This window comes from Anopheles marshallii, chromosome 2 (genome assembly GCF_943734725.1).
Source record: "Anopheles marshallii chromosome 2, idAnoMarsDA_429_01, whole genome shotgun sequence".
Lineage (NCBI taxonomy): Eukaryota > Metazoa > Arthropoda > Insecta > Diptera > Culicidae > Anopheles > Anopheles marshallii.
Window position 1 is genome coordinate 13,407,197 of NC_071326.1, and position 22,646 is coordinate 13,429,842.

At 46.0% G+C, this 22,646-nt stretch overlaps 3 protein-coding genes across 3 annotated transcripts; 2 read left to right on the plus strand and 1 right to left on the minus strand.

Moving 5' to 3' along the window:
• The first annotated feature begins 49 nt into the window (after positions 1-49).
• LOC128706710 (ribosome-binding protein 1) lies at positions 50-5,231 on the plus strand. The gene is made up of 8 exons (XM_053801652.1): positions 50-511; positions 581-751; positions 830-1,717; positions 1,905-1,980; positions 2,153-2,538; positions 4,127-4,231; positions 4,460-5,029; positions 5,109-5,231. Exons 1-8 carry the CDS (start codon positions 50-52, stop codon positions 5,229-5,231), a joined length of 2,781 nt encoding a protein of 926 aa, XP_053657627.1.
• A 7,074-nt stretch (positions 5,232-12,305) lies between these two features.
• Positions 12,306-19,081, minus strand: LOC128709110 (ATP-dependent RNA helicase bel). Its single transcript, XM_053804093.1, has 3 exons — positions 19,010-19,081; positions 12,505-14,878; positions 12,306-12,415 (listed from the first exon to the last, which is right to left on the minus strand). The coding sequence occupies exons 1-3, from the start codon at positions 19,052-19,054 to the stop codon at positions 12,306-12,308; spliced, it is 2,529 nt and encodes an 842-aa protein (XP_053660068.1). The 5' UTR covers positions 19,055-19,081.
• Positions 19,082-21,109: 2,028 nt separating this feature from the next.
• On the plus strand, positions 21,110-22,234 carry LOC128710200 (ribosome production factor 2 homolog). The gene is made up of 3 exons (XM_053805244.1): positions 21,110-21,129; positions 21,197-21,412; positions 21,493-22,234. Exons 1-3 carry the CDS (start codon positions 21,110-21,112, stop codon positions 22,232-22,234), a joined length of 978 nt encoding a protein of 325 aa, XP_053661219.1.
• Positions 22,235-22,646: the final 412 nt, after the last annotated feature.

Sequence of the window (22,646 nt, forward strand, 5' to 3'; positions counted from 1 at the left end):
GCAACACTCTTTCATCGCCGAACGCCTGCGTACAGCAAATCATGCAAAAATGGATCTGACTACATTGTCGTTCATCGTAATTGTGCTGTTCTTTTCCCTTCTGTCGATGCTGTTTATCAGCCGCTTTCTGCCCAAGGGTAAATCGTTTGAGGAGATGCTAAAGGAAAAGCGTGAAATGCGCGAAAAGATACTTGGTTTAACGTCGCCGGCCTCGTCGGGACCGCCGACCAAGTCCACCAAGGAGTCGGCCAACAAGCGGACGAAGAAAACGAATTCCGGTGGCAATGCGAACCAGAACCAGAAGAACCGTGGTGCGAAACAGCAGCAGCACCAGCGGGTCGAGGTGGTAGAACCGGAAAGTGATGGCCATTCGTCTGAAAGCCCACTCGAGGAGGAGATCAATCCGCTGACGTACGGTGCTAAAAAGCGCGTCATACAGACGACAAATCTGACGGTGGAGTACGCAGAAACTGAAGCATTTCCGCTGAGTGATAATGCCGGTGGAAATAAGGTAGGTAGAGCTGCAGAGTGTAGTGATAATGATTAGTTTTATTAATGTATTTAATGGTACACGTTTTAGAAAAAAGATAACAAACAACAAGGTGGTAAGAAAAACAAGCAAAAGACAGCTGGAGGCATTCTGGTGAACAAATCCGAGCCGGTTCATGTGAAGTCGGTAGAAACCGTGCCAGAGATGAATCACTTTGCGGAAATACACCCGAAAGATGCATTGGAAATCGCACGTCAGCAGGTAAATAGCGGTTAATGTGTTTCTTTCTCCGGGAACATTTTAGTATGCTAAAGTGATTTTACCTTTTTCGCCACGCAGAAACACGAGGAAGATACCAAGGTTGGAAAGACGCAGACACCAAAGGAGCAGCGTCAGCAAAATAAGAACAAGAAGGACCATCAATCGAAACTGTCCCCCAAGAACAATGCACCGTCTAACGTTACCGAGCCGCAGCAGCAGCAGCAGCAGGCCCATCATCAGCAACATCATCATCATTCCGCAAATGCTGCGCACGTCGCTGAAGCGAAAAAGCAGACAAACGCTGATAACAAATCTGGCGCCGGTTCGGCACACAAGGACAAATCGAACAAGAGAAAGAAAAATGAGCTGATCACGCAAGAGCTGGCGGTGGAGATGGCCGACGCTGCGAACGTGCACTCGCTGGTGAACATCCTCAACAAGGCGGATCTGCCGCGGAACGATATCCAGATTCTGATCGACTTCCTGCTGAACAAACAGCAGGATACGCTGGCCAAGGATCCGTCCGAATGGAACGATCCGTCCGATCCGCTGCAGAAGCTGAAGAAGCAGCTGCAGGAAAAGGAGGCGACACTGCTCGAGGAGCAGAAGGCGGCAGCTGGGCTGCACGCCAAGCTGAAGGAACTCCGCCAGGAGCTGAACGGCGAGAAGATGCAGGCCGGAGCTGTGCTCAAGGCGTACGTGGAGGAGTTGAACAACAAGAAGCAGGAGGTTCACAATCTGACGCAGGAGCTGAACTCGATCAAGGACAAGCAGGCAAATGATAAGCAGGCGATGTCGATACAGTTCCAGCAGCTGCAGGCAAAATATATTCAACTGTCCAAGGAGCACGCCTCGATGCAGGATCATGGCGCAACGATTGCGCAGCTGAACAACGATCTGCAGTTACTGCAGCAGGAGCTGATGGCCAAGAGCCAGCTGCTGAATGAAAAGCTACAGTCCGAGGAGGTCAGTTGCGAGTTCGTTGTACGGATGATGGCAGATCGATTACAGCTTGCTCTGGCACAACAACGGTGATGCTGGATCACCTTCAACGATCTGTGTGTCTCTGGCAAGATTGCAATCTATCGCTTTATGTTGCAAATTGATAACGTTTGGTTAGAATAATTTACATGCGCTTTTTCCACCTCCACAGGAAATGATGAAGAAAAAGACTGAGTTCGAAATTTTATTACACAACAATGAGGAGCTCATGAGACAGCGTGTACAGGGTGAGTAAGGGTCAGCTGATTGCAACGGCTTATGATAACACGCGTGCTCGTTACGCCGAACTCTCGAACCGTTGTACCTTATACTATATTAATTCTCTCTCCCTCTTTCTCTCTCTATGTCTCTCTCTCTCCCTCTCTCTTTCTCTCTCTTTCTCTCTTTCTCAATCTGTAGAATTAACTGCCTACGAGAACGATTTACGCCAGCTGCGACTGGAGCTGAGCAAGAAGGATGAGCTGAGTCAGACCTGCCAGCAGCAGAGCTACGAAATTGACCAGCTAAAGGCTGAACTACAGGCGAAACAAAAACAGGCAGTGGCGGCTGCATCGGCCGCCGCAGCTGCGGCACACGCCACCAACCAGGCGGACGAAAGCAACCGCGTCGAAATCCGCAACCTCCAGAATGCCTTAGACTCTACCAAATCGAAGCTCGAGGTCTACCGGAACGAGCTGGTCGAGTGCAAGAGCCTGATGACGGACTACAAACAGCAGACGAACGAGCTGAAGGCGAAGGAGGAACAGTTGCAGAAGCAGCTCGAAGAGCAACGACAAAAGAATGATGTAAGTCAAGAAGCGGCGAAACCGTTGCTTGGGTCTGCTCTTACTGTCCATGCTATGTTGTTCCCTTTGTCCTCTATTTTCTTTAGACTACTCATTAACCACTGCACTGTGATGGTTTTCTAGTGGCTTTTCTTAACATAAAGGCGAATTACTCTGTGTGTCTGGTTCATTATTCGTTCTGTGCTCTGTTTAATGTATAATTTAACAGTGCATCACTTTTTTCCGATATTCGACTCATGTCCCGGATATTTGTACACCACTGATGAAAGGTTTTTGGTGGCGTATACTACTCTATATAGTATGTTGAGATCTGAATTTGTTTCACTGTTTGAATTGTAGTATACAATGTTGTGTCAGTTTGTAGTCAAAAATTATAAAGGAAATCCTTGGGTTTTATTTGAGTATATCATTGTTGAGTATCACTTACAATTCAAGTTGATATGTATTCCTCCTGATTGAACTGTATCCCGGATAAACGGTGTTGCACTGTAATGTAATAAAAAAATTTCATATGTGTGTGTGTGTGTGTGTGTGTGTGTTTGAAAGTCTGTAATCATATACTTTACTGCAAAACCTGCTTAATATTGATTTTTTTGTTTCAAGATCTCACTAATGATCATCGCACTATATAACAGTGTAGCTATGCGTAACATTGTCATATATAGCAAGTATAACACCTTTTGTTCGATTGATTGTTTATGAACTGTTGATTCGTTCGGCTTTCTTAACATTACATATGTGCTCGAATATTCATATTCGTGTAATTTAGTAACGGGAAAAATCTTTAATCATTGAAAATTAAACTTAACTATAAGAAGGTTTGCGTCAACAGCACGTTTTACGGCATGTTTTGCCGCAAGAAAGGGGTAGTTAGACAGAAAATGTTGCTAGAAGTGCAATTTTTCTGCAAATTCTGCCGGTGCAATTTTTCTGTCCTGCAATAATGACGAAGCGATGGAGTGATACATATGTTCTTAGCGGTTGGTTTGAACACTGAATTTGATTCCATGTAAAAAAAATTGCTTAATCCAGCATTTTTTCAAATGACTGAACTGTGCCAAATAATCCCGTACCACTACCCCTACCCATTTAGTTTAAGCGCACCCGTGTGAAAGGCAATGTTGCACAAAACGACCATCAGCATGTTGTACAGTTAAACGACAGTTCCTACCTACTACAGCTTAAGAAAAAACATTCATTTGCTTTTTAGCATGTCCGTTTACGTTGAATTTGTTTTTTCTTCTTCTTTTCTTTCGTTCTTGCTCTAATTGCACGCGCGTTTGTGTCCCGTTGCTTCCGTTGTCTATTGACTATTTGATCTTAACAACACACAAACAACAAATCGATTGACACGCAAACGGTACACCACCTAAATGTGCAACAATAACACCCTACCGCGCAATCCAACTTATTTTGGAATGATCTTCTGCGTCCACTTGTTCCTTTTACCATCACAACCACCACCTACAACCGGCACCATCATGCATTGCCTTTCCACTTTTGCTACTGGTTGGGAAATTTGTTTGCCACGTGGTGTTTGGCAAATGAAATCTAAAAAAACCCTCCTCGCCCCGCAAATCGTGCGTAGAATTTGCGTACGAAAAACTGGAAGTTGGTGGAGGCATTGCAAGATGCCGAACGCCGACGAGGACAGACACCAGCAACGCCAGCGATAGCGGGTACGAAGAATGTTGTAAGTGATAGATGTGTGTTGTCCAAAATGGGAGATGGGCCAAACAACTCCCTAGTGGCGTTGGCCTCATCCCCATCGAAAAAAAAAGAACATGGGGGAGTTTGCGGGCATTTTGCGCATCTTCATCACGAACTGATGTAACGTAAAGCTGAAGTGAGATCTGTACTAACGAGTGCTGTGTTATGTTTCTGTTTTGTTTTCTCCCTCCCCATCGCACTCGGTTCTTAGGAGCAGCAACAGAAGCTGATCAACAGTAGTGCGGAAAAGGTGGACGTCGGTAAGGTGGTGCTGGAGGAGCAAAACCGGATGAAGGATCTGCTGGTGCAGCTGCTGCAGCCGACCGGTGTGGTGTCGGCCCTGCCCGTCGATGCCACCGACTTCCAGAGCTGGCTCGAGGCAACGGTCGGTTGCATCAAGGAGCAGTACGAGAGCCTGCAGCGGACGCCGCACCCCACCAACAGTACCGCAAACGACAGCAGTAGTACCACCGGTGGCGGCAATACAAACGCGGTGGTCACGAACAGCCACCCAGAGCAAAGCTCTGGCACCGCCAACAGCAACAGTGACAGCAGTAGGATTAACAGTAGCAGCAATATAATCGCTAATAATAATCTTAATACCAATAACAACAGCGTTAATAGTAGTTTACACGAACACAGCAACGACGGTGTCGTGATCACGAACAAGAACGGTGCGACCAGCGATAGTGGCTCCGAGGACGATCAGCAAGCGATGGCGCTGCGGTACGAGCAGATGCAGCAAACCGTAGATCAGTATAAGACTATCATAGCCGATACGGTAGGTAGCGTTTGTTGATGGCCGCTTCAGCACCAGTAGCTGCGATGAACAACTCATTTAACGTCCTTTTCCCACACAGGAAAACATGCTGAAAAACCTCGAGGCGAAGGTGATCGAGCAGGACATCCACTGGCGCACGGTGGTGCAAGCGAAGGATAAGGAACTCACGCTGCTCAAATCTGCCGGTACCGTTGAACAGTAGAAACCCCAACATCGTTGGCAATTCGTTCCTCCATAAACCGCTGCCAGAATTAATAGGACGCGAACATTTCGCATTTCTCTCGCAAGTTCTCGTCAATGGAATGAGCAACAACAAAACACCCCTTATTTTAAGGTGCAATCATTTGGAGGAAGGTAACTCATGGGAATGGGGGCTCAAAAAGGCACGTGGGAGAAGGCACGCAGGGTAAAAAAGCAGAGGATGATCTATATAGCTTGGTTTTGTGTGTCCATCTCACCGTACACCACATCCCTGTCCCAATTGAATCGAATGTGACGCAGTGAACCGAACCATGTAGGACAGGGCCACACGAAAATAAGACAGAGAGAATGTGTACGCAATAGTAACAACAAAAAAAACAATCCCACACACACACACACACATCCAACAAGCGCGTCCGTGTACTGATCGTGAAGAAGAATGCGCAAAGATCGTGATCGTGCACAAAGCGAGAAAAGATCGGTAAACGATAGAAAAGAAGGAAAGACCTCCCAAAATTCAATCATTCAGACAAAAATCAGTTGGAAAGTGAAAGTAAGAGGGCGTTGTTAACCCCAGAAGAGAAGGGAAATGATCGTTCGTTGACAATTAATCTGTCACCGCCACCACCCAAATACGAAAAGATAGGACAACAACGCGGCTAAGATTAGGCAGAACCCGGAAGCCCTCAATTAAACATATTTATATTTATATATGCACACACACACACACCCAACACACGTGCGCACATGATCGCTCGCATATAAACGTCCTGTTTTCTGCTCAAGAGTCCTTATTTCGATATGCTTTCCTTCCTCTTAAACACAATTCAATACACACGGACGAGGGTTCTTACTTCTTCAAGCACATTCTTCCGTTCGTAATCGAAATAGAAACAGACAGCTATTTGGGACAACTAATCCCCGTACACTAATGTGGCCCCGGAATGTCCCAAAAGCAAAAGCAAAAACGAATTTATGTGTTACAAATGTGTGCTGGTAGTTAACCACCAATTAGCTTAATCTCATGTGTATGTGTGTTGTACTGGTTTGTATCAGTTGCTTTACATTTAAATAACAGATTGGACAGATTGTGAGGTAAAAAACCCAGTTTAAAATAACCGACCTCTAACCTCCCGGTGCATTTATACGTTCTGTTGTGGGGTTTTTTTTGTCGTAAGCAATAGTTTCATGCATCCAAATTACGGTTATTATTGACGTTTTGTGGAAGCGTTTATGTGCAATCGGTTTATTGTGAGTTTTTTTTTGTGTAAAATGTTTTGTATACCTTGATATTGTTTCCGACTGTATTGCGCGCGCGTGTGTGTATATATTTATATATTTATACGGTCCTACATTGATGTCTGTGGCTAATAGATGTTTTACAATTGTTTTGGGACAGTTGTGTAAAATACATTCTTCTGGTGAGACTATATTTTTGGAGGTGGGGCTTGGAAAACAAAAACAAAAACACACACACACACATTTGTAAAGACAAATGAAAATAGGAATTGGGTATAGTTGGTTGGCGTGTGCGCATGGAGGTGGAAAAGCGTGGAAGGACAAGCTTTTTTTTATTTAAGATTTCCTTCCCCACCGTATAGATTATTCGAAAGTGTTCGATTTAATATATTAACGCATGATGTAGCAGCAACAAGCGCGCACAAACCCATTAAGCATTTATCATTATTCTGTTCCATGGTGTGCTGCTGCTGTGCAGTCTCTCAGAGCCTTGCGAGGCACCATCCGTCTGTGTGGTTTCCCATCTCCTCACCTTCCGCCGTTGTTTCCGGCATCGTTTTCTCAGCGCCTCATGCTCCAGAACAGCGCGAATACTACTAATAGCTGGAATGCAATTGAATCTACAACGAGATGTGTGGTGGTGGTGGTGGTGGTGTAGGTTTCGAGCAGTAAAGGATATGGCGGCGAATCGAAGGTATGGAGAACTGAACACTAAAACCCTCCTATGGTGCGCGCCGTGTACAAGAGTGAAATGAATTAGAAAATCTGTACTCAATAAGTTTATTAAACACGAAACAAGCGAAAGATTATAAAAAAGGGAAATAGAAGAAAAGGTGCGCAAAAGAAAGCGGGAGAGAAAAGTACATTACGCATATTTTGTTTATTTTTATTTCCCTTCCATCTGTTCGGTCTACGACAGTTCTATTATTATATAGGGACAGGAGAGGTATAACACAAGAGGGAAAAGTGAAGCAAACATAGTAAAAGAAGAAAAAAAAAACAAGAGTATGTTCATAGGTTCATAGTAAAAATGGAATCATAGAAACGAAACGGATAAGAGAGCAAATAAGAAGCCGTAACGGATAATCTATAGAAGAGAAGCTATTCTAACAAAATATAAAACATTGATTTGAAAGTGGAAAAGTAGCAGCATACTACATTCTGAGATAATTTCAAACAAACAAACAAAAAACCCGAAGAACGCAGAACGAACCGAAGATGGTAGCGAGAAAAGAAGCAACAAAAAAAACAACAAACAGCAATATTTATGTTATAATTTTATTTTATTTCCTTACTTACGTTTCATAATCGACATTCTGTTCACTAATTGAAACTTCCGTGTTTTTTTGTTGGTGTTTCGCTGTCCTCGTTTTACAACAAACGAAAAGGAAACGTACTTGTTAACATAACAAAAACAAAACGAACACTCCCCTCTCCCACCCCCGCAAACTTTTCCTCGTATCCAGTCCATGCTTCCACTTTAAGGTTAAATTAAGTATACCATATGCGGGCGCGAGGTAGTATATGGTTTGAGGTTAGGAAAGGCGAAAATATGTAGTACGGAAGAAGCAGTAAGCCCCCCTCCGAGTGAGTAAGTCTAATGGTGTGGCAGGAGGGGAGGGGGAAAAGGCACAGAAGGCAGACAGTGAATGCGTTGATGACAGCCTCGGTTCCTCACACTCCATACACGCGGATGGGTCTGTTGGTCGAAGATTGTGTATAAGTAAGTAAGAAAGGGTAGAAACGAAACAAAACGTCGGTTATGGTGGATAAGGAGAGAAAGAGAGAAAGACACACACACGCAAACACCGTTGTCACGAAAAACGGAAAATTTGGAATAAATGCAGAACAATATATGGCCCACGAAGCGAAAAAGGTGCAGCGTGTCGAATCGGGCGTTCGGGCTTGAACGATTTGAAAGAAAGAAACTTACCATCGTTTGTAAATCTTGTTGTGAACCTTTTACACTACCCGTGCGGTGTCCCGAATATCCGGGTGTCTGATTGGTTGTTGTTGTCAGCTTCCGAAGGAACGGATAATTGGCGCTCCACTATTTTAAAATTAGAATAAATTGACTGTGTGCAAAATAATTCATACACTTGGGTATTGTTGAGTGGACTCCATGGTGAACTAGTCCACGAGGACTTCTTCTTTATCGGCACAACAACTTCAAAAGGTCTAGGCCTACTATTTCTGCTTTCTGTGATTTTATTTACCCATAGCCGGATATTCAGCCATCACTCCCCATCTCCATGTGGGTCTACTACATGCTCGTCCATCCGTGTGTCCATGTCCATCAACCTAAAAAAAACTTTACGGGCAGGATTGTCCGATATCATTCTGCCCACCGAAACTCCATTCCATTTACCGAACTCTGGTCGCATCTACGTCATCATTTCGCCTCAATTTGGGTCAATCATGTCTCCTCTGTCCATGTGAACAACCTGAAACAGGCTTCACGAGATGGATCTTCTAGTGTCATCCTGATGTCTTCTGAGCGTGTTCGTTTCGCCACTCGGCTAACAGGGCTTCGATAACATTGGACAGACTGCCATGCCTCAGAGTATCCACGCAAGCTTACTTACTTACTTAACCGGTGGAACAACCGCTACGCGGTCTTGGCCTGCTGCAGGAGTAATCTAAACCGCTGACGGTCGTCAGCGATGTCGTCAGCTAATCCATTATACCTCGACCTTTCTGACAGATACAACAACACCATCGCTCCATCTCAAATTGGACCTACCACTCCATCTCTGACCATGTGGACAACCTAAAAGGACATTACAAGCTGGGTCCTCCGGAGTCATTCTCATGACGTGACCAGACCAACAGAGCTTGGCGAGTTTAATTCGCAGTGCGTCAGTGAGTTCGCGGTACAGTTCATAGAGCTCTTCATTTTAGTGACTGCTCTATCGTCCTTCCTCACATACGAGGCCAAAAATCCTTCTGAGCATATTTCTCTCGAACGCGGCACGTCAGTTTTGGACAGCGTCCATGCCTCAGAGGCGTATGCGGGTACTGGAACTATATAAGTTCTATAAAGTCCCAGTTGTGTTTGTCGCGACAGCTGTCTTGGGTGGAGAAGTTCCCTCAGACTTCTGTTCCGTTTTGAAATCCACGCCAGCACTGGAAGGTTCTTGGTACACCAGATTCGGACCGTCGCGAAAGATGTTTCGAGAGGAGTTGTTCAGACTATCAGAACACGGCCGGGGGTTCATTTCTTTCCGTAACACAATTTATTCACACACACACACACAAGAGTTCCATTCTCTTCCGCCTTTCACTTCCGACCGACGCGCGTCCGGTGTTCATGCAACCACCATTTTAAGGTGGCTTTTCCTGTGTGTTTCGTTCGACGATGAGCTGTTCATGAACCTTCGGGGATCGGTACCGTTACCGGGCGTTACTTTTATTAAGCTTTCCATCCAGTGTTTTGCCTTTGCTACTCTCGCATTAGGTAATGGTAGTACCATTAATGCTTTACCTTCCCTTAGAAACATGCGGAAAGAAGTTTTGCTATGTGTTTGTTTTTTTTTTGCTGTCCGGGGGTGGGGTACGTATTTGAATGCTCTTGCTTCTTCTCAATTTACTTTTAATGTGTTTTATGTTGTTAATAATGCGTGACCGTCTTGGTACACACGGTTCGCTACACCCTGTTCTGTTGCTCATTCTAACGCTCCCCCAGTATATGTTGTATGTATGTTTCGCTACAATTGCTAGTACAAGTGTTCCCCGGTTCTAAACTGGCATTATCCTCCATCATCGTGACTTTCGTGTGGTGCTGCGCTTGCTTTCTCGATCGATCCACCGGGCTTTAGTGGGTTTTCTTTGTTGCAGGCATGGCCTGCAACCGCTAACCAGTCACTAAAGACATTGCCATAAGGTGGATGGTTGGGCCACTAATGTCTACAGTATGATCGATTCCTAATGTGAGCTCTGTTTCCAACTGTTCTTGCTCCGTGTTATGCTATCGTTAACCTGCCGTAGACGGGGTGTTCTTTTTTTAAAAGACCTTCTCTTCCACAGGCTATAATAACCTACTGCTGCACCTCATCTGTGCTTGCAACCGGAGCGGCAGCAGAGTGCGAAGATCTCTCAGATCTTCGTGTGGAAAAAAGAAGATAACCACACACACACACACACACCTGACCATTATATTATTATAGCAGCAAGCATACCCCCTACAAAAAGGGGAAGCTATTTTGCAATGGGGGTGTCTCATTGTTTTAATGTTCCTATAGTCTCATTCTCTCAGAAATATTTGATCCCCCTCATCCCATTTATCATCATACGTCCCTGGCCCGTTTATTTTCTTTGTATAGAACCATATCTCCGGTAGCTTATGCGTTCTTTTCCATAAGATGGCACTCGTGCTCCTCCTGCGTGCTGTTGTTGGCATGTCCTTACGGTTGAAAGGATATTAAGGAACGAGATTGGCACCAATTCCCCCAAATACGGGTAAGGTTACACACACCCAGGCGTCAGTTTCGCCATCTTTAACTTTCACATTCATCTTGGAACCGCAGACACGTTCTGAAGGAGGAGACGAGAATCCACTTCTTTTTCCACCTAGAAAAAAGATTCACGTCTGGATCGAGAATTTTAAAACAATCGATGCCATACTGTAGGAAACTGTGTTCTCTACCAATAGATATATATATATGTATATATGTATAGCGTGTGATTTTTGTTCTTTCGTTTAATAGATTCCACATTGACCGGTGCCGGTTGCTCCGGTCCATTTTAGTAATAAGTGTAAAACATACGTTATAACCGGGAAGTTCATTAGTTGGCTTCAACTGCCAAATTCTTTTCTTGTTTGTTTGTTGTTGTTGTTGTTGCAATATTTCACGATAGAATTTCACACACACTATTTTGCGTTTCTTTAACTTAAGAGCCAATGTTTTCCAACGCGCATACACACACGCACGTGTGTTTTCATCATTCATGGGATTTAGTTACTTGTTTTTTTTTTGTTTTCTCAATTCGATCTACTGGATCCTGCCTCAACTACCTTAATAAGGGTACACCCCCCCCCCCCCCCCCCCCCCCCCACACACACACACACGCTCATACAGTTTGTTTCTTCGTACCGCTGAGTGAATCATTCTCACATTTCATCGCTTCTATTAGAAAAAGCTCGCAAAGGTGTTGCTCCAGCAAGAAAAATAAGGTTATGTGTCTAAAATATACTTTTTTCAGCTAATCAGCTCTATCATTATTCGCTTAACTGCTCTCTGCTGCTCTGTTCGCTACTCCACCCGCTCCACACAGCTGGCCGCTGGAGAACAAAATACACATTCTTTTGGCAGAGACCTACAGATTAGCTTCTTAATCTGGGGGGGGGGTGCGCGAACCGGGGCTGTCTCTTCTTGCTTAAACCCTCACTCAGTTTGCGTGTCCTTCCACCAAGGCGATCTGCGACGGTTGTAGTGAGACTCTTACATATCCTCCTACCTTGGCGCGACCTCCCGTTTCCCTACTCTGGGGGGCTCTTTGCTTTCTTTCCTCAAATAGTTTCACTACTTTCTCTCAAACCACAGTTGTTCCTCCTCCTCCTCCTTCTTTCCATACTTCACGGGGTTTTTAGTGTGATTTTTTGTTTGTTTGCGGACAGATTGCAGATTTGTTATACTGTTGCCAGTGTAGTATTTGCGTAGTGTATCAATGCGCGTGAGAGTGTTTATTTACTTAGAGCAAAATGTTAGTTTATGTGGTTGTTGCTGTTGTTGTTACTACTGCTGCTATTTTTTGACCGGGACTACTTCGTAGCGGGGCGTAGATTGCGGTGCATGTAGTAGCTAGCGTGCGTAGCTGGACGCTGCTGTTGTGCGTCTCAGTAACCATCGCCCCACCAGTCGACACCGTTGCCTCCATCGTTGTTGCTGTAGCTTCCGCCATAGCTTCCACCACCAATGCCGTTGCGTCCATAACCGTCATCCCGTTCTGGAACAGAGGGTTGCAAAAGAAAAATCCACATTATATTACCGCAACGTGGCACACATGATGATGCTTTGATGACATGTAATACTTACCACCGTATCCACCGCCACCACCACCGCCGCCGCCGCCACCACCACCGTACCCACGGGAACCACCACCGCCGCCTCCACCCATCTGACGATGATCGCGCGGTCCACCACCCGAGCGGGCATTGTTCTGCTGACGATAATCTCGTGATCCGAACGTTGATCCACCACCACCTCGTTGTACCCTTCCGCGGCGGCTTCCACCATACCCGCGGCTGTTGGTCATATCCTCCAGAAAGCCAGGAATTTCTTGACCCGTTTCGGCGAGCAGCCGCACCAGCCCGTTCGCAACGTTACGGTTTTTCTCATTAAAGAAGGACGTTGCCGTTCCGAGATTGCCCATACGGCCGGTACGACCGATACGATGCACGTACTCCTCCACCTCGGCCGGCAAATCGAAGTTGATCACCTGCTTCACGTTCGGAATGTCCAAACCACGGGCGGCTACCGCTGTCGCGACCAGAATCGGGCAGCGACCACAACGGAACAGGCGGAGCGCTTCCTCACGCTCGGACTGCGTACGATCGCCGTGGATGCTCGTGACCGGGTAGCTGTGGTTGTACAGGAACTCCTCCAGCGAATCGGCGGCCTTCTTTGTCTCGACAAAGATCAGCGTCAGACAATTTTCGGCGTCCTCGTCATTCTGTGCCGTAATGTTCGACAGCAGATCGAGCAGATGCGAACGCTTGATGTTTTCCTCCACCCAGAAGATCGTCTGCGTAATGTTGACCGAGGTCGAACCGACGCGTCCCACAGCGAGGAAAATGTAGCGATACAGGAAATCGCTCGCCAGCTCCTGGATAGCTTTCGGGAAGGTGGCCGAAAACATGAGCGTTTGACGTTCGCCCGTCACCGGCATTCGGCTTTCCTCGACGATGCGCCGAATCTGGGGCTCGAAACCCATGTCCAGCATGCGATCGGCTTCGTCCAACACCAGGAACCGGATGTTATCCAACCCGACCTTACCGCGTCCAATCATGTCCTCCAACCGACCGGGCGTGGCCACGATCAAGTGACAGCCCCGCTCGAGATCGCGTATCTGATCCTGCGTATTATTACCGCCGTACAGTACGGCCGGGCGCATACGCGACCGATAGCAGAACTTTTTCGACTCTTCAAAAATTTGAGTGGCCAATTCACGGGTAGGCGCCAGCACCAGCCCCAGTGGGTACTGCTTGCGCCGGTTCATCGGCCGGTTGGGTGGTGGGGCCGCGGCACCATGCTTGTACATCTGGTTCAGGATCGGCACCAGGAATGCGGCCGTCTTGCCGGATCCCGTCTGGGCGCATGCCATCAAATCGCGCCCGGACAGAATGATCGGTATAGCGTACTTCTGCACCGGTGTCGGTTTGTCGTAGCGTGCCAGCTTTATGTTATTCTCGATAATCTCTGTCAGCTCAATGTCGTCGAAGCTGCTGATGTGCCCCGGCACGTCATCGCCCGTCGCCTCCACGGGAATATCTTCGTACTTGCTGAAATTGATACCGGTGTTGCCGTGTTTGAACAGCTCCGCCTCCAGACGCTCGTCCCGCTCGGTAAGGATCGTGTAGTCGATCTGACCACGTCCGGATCCGTATCCTCCGCCGCCACTACCTCCTCCGCCACCTCCCCGACCGTCGCGCCGATCGGAACCACTCGTCCAACGGCCTCCTCCTCCGCCATTCGCTCCCCGATCGTAGAACGATCGACCACCGGCGCCTCCACCCTCGCCGGGTCCTGTTCCGCCACCGCTACCGACACTGCCCGGTCCCGGCGGACCCATCGCCGGTCCCGGCTCCTGCCAGCGATCGTTTTGTGGTGGTGGCCCATCCATTGGCCTATCACGGCCACCGGCCGGAGGTCCGCCAGCCGGACCACCACGAGCGCCACCGTACGCCGGCCAGTTGTCCCGGCGATCGCCTCCGTAACCTTCAGAATTCTGATAGCCTCCGTCTCCGCGGTAGCCGCCACCGTCGCGCCCATTGTTGTAGCCCCGGTCGCCACCGCCTCGACCATAGTTGCCATAATCGCCGCCGCGTCGATCGTTTTGATAGCGGCCACCTCCACCGCCGCCTCCGCCGCTACGTCTATTGTAGTCACCTCCGCGATAGTCACGATCGCCGTAGCGTCCGTAGTCACCACCGCCGCCACCACGATTCCGGTTCGAATCTCCACCGAATCCTCGTCTGCCACCTCCACCTCCGATACCGCCGCCGCCGCTTACAGGTATACCGCCGGCACCGGATTCAGAAGGTTGAAAGTCGCCGCCACTATCAGCACATTCTCGCAATTGCGGTGGAACGTACCGCCCGGCCGGATGCTTAGGATTTCCGGATTCTGGGTTGCTGCCTCCGCCGCCGCCAAGTTGCTGCTGCTTCTGCTGCAAGTCCAGACCAGCAAACTGTGGGAATACAACAATGCGTTAGTTGACGTTATACAGTTAAGTCACTATTTTTTTTTGATCCTCAAACGTATGTATCGGTGTTGCTGCAGCAGTAGATGAACTTGATTGTGTCGCTAATAGTTGATCGTGTCACGGTTAGATCGGACGTGATCACCAACTTAAAACAATGAATTTCATTACTAACCCGTAAGGTTTAGGTAAGTAGTTTCATCAGTGTAATCGGATTAAGTTACATACATCTAAATGAATCTTTAGAGTTGATGATCTCTTAATCTCTATTTTGTAGATTCGTGAGTTCTTAAAGACAAACTATGTTTCCCTAACGATTAAATAAAACAAAACAATCATTCTTTGACGATACATAAATCTTTTGCGAGTCGATTTCTAATGTAAATTACTTCCTACTGGAGATTCACAAGTTCATCATTTCAACTCACTCCTTTCAAAAGATTCAAGATGCAGAACATTAGTTCAGATGCGTATTTTAGCGAAACTCAAAGCTTTCTAAGATGCAAACCCATCATGATCAGATCTACTTATGCTAACGGTTGGATTCATGGGGAGTAAACAGAAACGGTTAAGCTTCTGTACGGGAGTAGATCACATGCGGACACACATTCCCCTTCATTCCGAACCTTAAACGGATAACCCTACTAACAATTAAAGCGAGAAAGCAATGTTGGTCTCGAAATAAGGAGGATTGTGTTCGATCTGCTCTCGAACGGCAAGTAAGCTATATCTCACTGTTACATCCTACCAAAAATGCCAAACTCTTAACATCACGACCAAAAAACATCGCACAAAAGTTACCACAGAGAGAGAGAGAGAGAGAGAGAGAGAGAGAGAGAGAGAGAGAGAGAGAGAGAGAGAGAACACACACCGAGTATCCATCTTTGGCCGCCCTTCTACTATGCGCTCCTCTGACAGGGAGTCATCCCCGCAAACAACCAGCAAAACCTTTGCAAGATTATGAAGGTGTGCTGCGCTGTGGAGCTGCCCCATTGTGTTGGCAATGGACAGATCATTGTGGAACAGTGTGCGAAGTAAAATGAAGGAATGAAACGAATGAAGGAATAGGGAACAAAGAATGGAGAAGAGTAGAAAAAAAACAACAACAACAACAACACGGCCAACATGAAATGGAGAAACAACGCAAATACGCGGTATGGCGGCCTTTTTTTTCGCGTTCATTGTCCGCTAGCACCGTTCGCGCACCGATTCCAATCACGCGAAGCAACGCGGCGCAAAAATGAGGTCATTAAACTTCGGAAACGCTACGCCAGCAAAGGGAGAGGACAACACACACACACGGTGTATGGACGAGGTCTTTTCCGATATGCGCGTCTTGGCGATGTGTGTGCGGGGGGCGATGTCCGCAAAAAAAGGATGTGAAATGACGTTCTGCGAAGTGTTTAACAGCCGTCTGCCACTGTTTTGCGCAATAGATGTTTTGGCTGAAAGAACCGTTGTGCGATCATTATTCGATGCTATCCGTTATCCGAAATTGTTTTTTTTTAAACGATTAAATAGTTTAGTGAAAAGGGGTAAATAAAGTCCCCCCCCCATTCATTCCTTCGTTCAAATTTCGATGGTTCATTTTGGAACCGATAAGGCCATGTTACACGGTACAAATTGATTTTATTTTTTTCTTATGATCACTCTGAAATCGATAGCGAATATCATGATTGCGATTAGGACTTTTTAGATGCGGAGCTTGTGACCCGACGTGTACTCTCCCCACCTGCAAAGGTTTGTATTGAGAACCAGGCCATTACAGTCTCTTACGAGCAAGTGGAATTCCCGATTCAACTCAAAATTGTTTCCACATAAGTTTTCTAGAAGCCCTTATATATTGTTATATTACTGTTTAAATTATGAAACAAACATTTAAACAGTGTGTGGTGTATAATGGTCTTAAGCGCTACGAATAAGCTGGTAACGAATGAATGGGGACTTAACACTTTCATCGTAGAAAGGAAAGGAATAATCTCCTTATTTCACACTGCTTAATACCCTTGCCCTAGGGGACAAAGTATCGAAGTTAGATTATGGGACACAATCCTCAATCGCTTAAGCGCTTTCCCATTCATTACACTTCCGCAACGTGACTCGCGCACGCACGCGCTCACTCATACATGCTGCAGAAAGAGACCGGACGCCCTTATCACGATCCTTTCCCGTGTTACTCTGGGCGGTTTGAGCACACGATCCGTGAGCTAAGGCGTTCGCGCGTGACCATCTCCCACACACGGAAAAGCTAACTGGCTTTGACCTAGAACTGCGCTTCAGAATTTATTACACACACATACAGGTTACACGCTTAGGTTTGTCGCGTTATGTGAAGGTAAGCAAGGGCTTTGTGTACGATACAGCGAATGCTTCTACAATAATACACACTTCAGGCTTTAAATATGTAAAATATGCTCCATGGCTAAATTGAAACTGCATCCAGCGCATTACATTGCTTGGGATGCAATTTCCCATACAAGAAAATGCGCTTCAGGGCTCAAATAACCGCGGCATCACATCGCAATAATGGGGTGTCAACGAAACGACGACATCACAACACAGTCCTTGGATTGTATGTGGCAAAATAGAAGTAAAAGAAAATGAATCGCACACGAGTCGCGCAACTTACAGGTTGTGTGTGGCCACACGAAAGTAAAACTTATCAGGTGAAACTCCATTCACGTGTGTTTGAGTTGCTTACAATTTACAGCATCAGATGCGCTGATGATTCATCCGATATTAGTCAGCGATTTTTTTCACTTGTTTTTCAACGGGAATTTCTAAACGTGTCGCAATAACTCCAGTTTGAGGCATTTGAAACCCTACAGAGGTTCAATATGTTTCGTCATATTGGTTACTACACCGACACAGAATTGAGGCATCTTTGTCTAGACAAACAATGAGCGTACTGTAAACTCATCGTTAGCAGTCGTGAAGAACATGCCATTGGACCTGGTTGCCGTAACTACGGTGGTGGAAGTTACAGTACGATGGGAGCAAAAGGGTAACCCACACGGCAACAGCAGCATCATCCCATCGCGATTTATTCCACCGATGACACACAGGGTGGTTCAAAAAAAAAAAGAGAGACACGTGAATCATGGCTACTTCACCGCGGCGTGTGACTGAAATAGCATTACTGAAGAAATACATATGTAGCTCTAACCGCTAGAGAAAAAGAGCCAAAAATCATCCGCCTTTATTCACCGCGAAATCAGAAAAAGCTTGAATCGAAATGTGAGAGCTTTACACACTTGCATGTCTCTTCCACGCGAAATAGTTACACACACACACATACACATATATACCAGTAAACTACTGATGCCGCTATACCTGCTTTTTTAATCAGTATCCAAGCACACACGCCTACTAAGGTAGAAGGCATCTCGTATTGCATATCTAGAGATCCATCTTTTCAACGCTGCACGACTTCGTTTTATGTGAAATTTATACGTAATTCCTTCATCGCTTCATAACTATTTAGGTCATATGTTCTTTTAATGGCTCTTGTCTAAAGAAGGCTAACAAAGGAGTAAAGGTGGTGTACTCGTGTATTACATGGAATTACATAAAGTGCCGTTTTTCCTTATTCTTCCCCCATTCTTCTATTGATTTTCGTGCTTGATTGTGCAATGGAGGTAACATTTCTTTAAACCCTTGATATTCTTCTGCACATGCAGTAATAGTTCTTCATAAGTAGTGAAGGAATATTGTTAACCTCACATAACGAATTGGCGTTCGGAAACAACCTTCCGAACGCTAGGTAGAGGTCGTGACGCGACGTGAAACACACAGCCACACACTTTGAAAATCCGCCGTCTCACACACAGATGCCCCGGCACTACATACTTAACAAAGAGGCGCGCGCGACACCGACCAGATGCCTGGGTGTGTGGGTAGGTCATAGCGCGTGGAAAAAACCCCCTGTACACCAGAATGAATCCTTGACCATAAAACGTCATCGTGCGCGTTCTCATTTCTGCCGAGGTTGTATCTCACGCACGAAACCGAAACCCGTGCACCGATATATCGATATATCAACCGTAATGCAACAACACACCATACAATGATCGTTAAACAGATGATAACCCGCTCTAAAGGGACACCCTGTGTACATACCTGCTGTTCTAGACCTGTACCATTTTGGTTAATAGCATTACTCATATTACAGTGAGCGTTCGTATGGTTTTGTTGTCTTCCTTCCACCGTAGGTTTTGGGACACAATGTGCAGTAGTTTTTTTTCTGGAGTACAATTGTTTTTCTTCACAATAAAATATTAAAGCGAAACAGTTTCTTGTTGCTTCGATTCCACTTCTATACACGGGCGCACACACACACACGAGCGCGTATACAGAGTGACACTAGAGATTGTAGTTGTTGTGAATCAGGGTGTTATAAACCCCAAGTAAGTTAATTCAAAAGTACAGTAATTTGTATTTTTTTCGCTTCACAAAATTGTTTCTCTTTCTTCCTTTCGCTTTGTCTCTGCAACGTGGGATACAGTACCACACTCGGCACACAACACCACACACTTTCCTGCTCCGCTTTCACTCTTCTAATTTCAGTGCGCGTACAGCACACAAACACACGCGAGGCCTCGTGTCACGGCTATCTTTGATTTCGATGCACCAGACACACGGTACATACATACACACTCGCGCGCACGTACACACAAACGGGCTACTGTTGCTGCTTCCGCTTCTTCTTCCTTTATGTTGGTTGCGCTCGTACTGTGCAAAGATGGAAAAGCGTTGCAATTTGCTGAAAATGTAAAACAAAATTAACACCACAAATCAGACACATACACAAAAAGGAGATTTATCAAATCACTGTTCGTGTTTAGGGGTTCCTCTTTTTGGGCTCATTCCTGCTGTGACGCATGTTGCTTTAGTGCTAGGAGGCTTAAGGAGCCGTTGAACACCATCGTGCTTCGCTTGGATAAAGGAGTAAAATTGTTGCACAATTGACAATAAAATGGCACACTCAGCAAACAAGGCCACCCAGTCACACGGGCTCTGTTCCTGCACTCTTCACCCAAAACTGAATCATCGACTGGTCTTTGTGTTTTTTACAACACCAAATTTCATTAAAATAACACCAACTGTACCTTAACGACTCGTAATGAAGTATCCTAAATACAATTAGGCTACAATACTTCACTAAAAATCTTGGTAAAACTTTACACTATCCAAGAATTGTATAATAACGGTCAAACGCGGCGTACCGCTCTGCTGCGACTGGCTTCGCGTTAACTTTTACCGTATACTCCTAGCTTTTTCTTTCTCGCTCTCTCTTTCTGTGCAACTCTGCTGAACACTGCTGATTCCTCTTTCCCCTTTTTTGCTTCCCTATGCAGCTTTTCTTGTCTGCTAGACGTCTCTTCACTTAGCTAGTCCTCCTTGAACACCAACACACGCTCGGTGCGATTCTACACGACACACAGCGGCTCACCGCTTTACTATGTGTGCGTGTGTACGGTATGTTTGAACGAAGTGGTGTAAGTGAGAGACTACACACAGCGTCGTGGCGAGCGGAAGAACCGATGCGAGGGAAAAGAAGAAGAAGAAGCCAAGACAAGGCTTTACACCACCGCACACGGTGAGAGTGAGCAAGAGTGAGACCACACGATGGGATTCCGCTTCATCCCGTTGGGATGAAGAGATCGAAACGAGCGGCACAGTACATGATGAAGGGCAAGAGAAGGGAATTCGGAAGAAGAGTTCGGCAATTTCGTGAAACCCGCACCGCATTCGCGATAATTAATTGCAACTTTTTACCCTTTCCAACACACTGCCAGTCCCTGCAAACACGCCGACACCGATGCCAAAACGTTGGCGACCACGTAGAATGCACTTCCGTAGAGGTTTTGCACAATTTAACGTTGGTTTTTGCTCATACAAAACGGGCACGACGTTACCGACGTTCTTTTCCACTGTTCGGAGTTTTCTCCAAAAGGCGTCAAAGTTGGCAACAGTGCTTCGGCAGTGTTGCGGGCATACCCCCGATCGCTTGTACTGTGCGAACGTGCTCCTGGACGGACGTCAGGCGAAAAAGGCCACATTTCGCCCTGTCTTTTTTGACAGCTGTTGTTTACATGCGGACATGTGTTTTTGTGAATTTGTAAACTAAAGTTCGGGTAGGAAGCAGAGCACAGAAACGTGTTTTGTAGGGATTAAGTAGTGCTGCGGTGGTAAAAATTGTCTAGCAAGTTTGAAACAATGGCATCTTTACGAGTAAAGTAAGTTTTGGGAATCGTATGTATGTCGTAAGCCGTTCAGATGATCTAATTTGGCGTTTCGTTTTAGAAAACCAAGCACCCGCAAGGGTAAAAAAGCTCTGGAGGAACGAGAGCCCAAAACGATAGAAAATCTCAAGAAAACGCTCATCATGGAAGGACGAAAGTGTTCGAATGATATTCGGCAAGCGTTGAGGGATTTGAATTTGCTGAAGAAACCCAACTCGCGCATGATGCGACGAAACAATGATGTCACTCCGTTTGAAGATGCCACCCCTTTGGAGCAGTACGTTTTTGCTACTTTACCCCGATCTAAACATTATGTGATTAGTAAACTAACCATTTATAACTCGTTTGTCTTTGTAGCCTGGCAAAAACGAATGATTGCCATCTATTTTTGTTCGGCTCGTCCTCGAAAAAGCGTCCAAACAATCTGATCTTGGGACGGACCTACGACGAACAGGTACTGGATATGGTAGAGTTCGGCATCGATCACTACACAGCGCTGGAAAAGTTTAAGACGGAAAAAATATCACAATTCACCAAACCGGTCATCATTTTCAATGGCTACAAGTGGAAGCTGACAGAGGAGCTGCGGCGCATCAAGAGTTTGCTGCTGGACATGTTCCGTATCGATCAGATCGATACAATCCGGCTGCAGGGAATAGAACACGTGCTCAGCTTTACGCTTGCAGATGATCTGACCATTTTGGTGCGTTCCTATCGCATCCAGCTGAAGAAGAGTGGCCAACGAACGCCCCGTATCGAGCTGGTTGAAATGGGCCCGTCGCTAGATCTGTCCGTGCGACGCACAAAGATTGCCTCGGACAATCTGTACAAGGTGGCGATGAAGCAACCGGCTATACTGAAGGTGGCCAAGAGGAAGAACGTAACGCGTGACGAGCTGGGCAATGTACACGGCAGAGTGCACGTTGGCAAGCAGGATATCAATGTGCTGCAGACTAGGAAGATGAAGGGCCTGCGAAAGACGGCCGAAGAGAAACGGCAGGAGAAACTGAACAAGCAGCAACGGAACTCGGCAAGTGCAGATGCTTCGATGGAAGAAGGTGTGGAAGGTGAATCGAACGAAGAAATGGACGAAGAGTGATGATGGCGGCTGGTAAAAATAAATGATATGAATTCCATAAGAATAATCGAGTACGAATTGCAATATGCATCTGATGAAACGTTATTACAGCGCAGTGAATAACAGAGCGTTACGCGATGTAACACCCAAAAGCTCAATTTGGTTATGGAAAGCTTTCAAAGCTCTCAACTCTTGCATTTTTGAAACGATCAATTCTTCGACTGTTGAATAACTACAAAAATTATGTACTTCTGCTAAACAGAATCGTTTGAAGTTGTGTTCAAAGTTAGAGACCGAAATGCGAAGTAGTGTACACAAAACTTCATAGGTTTTTTTTTGAGTTGGTGGGTATAATAACATAAAAACCGTTCGTCTGGTTTGAACGTGATTTAATTTTTTTATTTTCTACAAAAAATCTGTAATTGTAGCCATT

Excerpts from the sequence above, each read along its gene's own strand:
- LOC128706710 (XM_053801652.1), top strand. The coding sequence starts at position 50 with ATGGATCTGACTACATTGTCGTTCATCGTAATTGTGCTGTTCTTTTCC. Across the intron at positions 2,539-4,126 it reads AGCAACGACAAAAGAATGAT|AATTTGCGTACGAAAAACTG; the intron begins GTAAGTCAAGAA and ends AATCGTGCGTAG. Across the intron at positions 4,232-4,459 it reads TAGCGGGTACGAAGAATGTT|GAGCAGCAACAGAAGCTGAT; the intron begins GTAAGTGATAGA and ends CTCGGTTCTTAG.
- LOC128709110 (XM_053804093.1), bottom strand. The coding sequence starts at position 19,054 with ATGAGTAATGCTATTAACCAAAATGGTACAGGTCTAGAACAGCAG. Across the intron at positions 14,879-19,009 it reads GTACAGGTCTAGAACAGCAG|TTTGCTGGTCTGGACTTGCA; the intron begins GTATGTACACAG and ends GTATTCCCACAG. Across the intron at positions 12,416-12,504 it reads TGGTGGCGGTGGATACGGTG|AACGGGATGACGGTTATGGA; the intron begins GTAAGTATTACA and ends CCTCTGTTCCAG.
- LOC128710200 (XM_053805244.1), top strand. The coding sequence starts at position 21,110 with ATGGCATCTTTACGAGTAAA. Across the intron at positions 21,130-21,196 it reads ATGGCATCTTTACGAGTAAA|AAAACCAAGCACCCGCAAGG; the intron begins GTAAGTTTTGGG and ends GTTTCGTTTTAG. Across the intron at positions 21,413-21,492 it reads GATGCCACCCCTTTGGAGCA|CCTGGCAAAAACGAATGATT; the intron begins GTACGTTTTTGC and ends TTGTCTTTGTAG.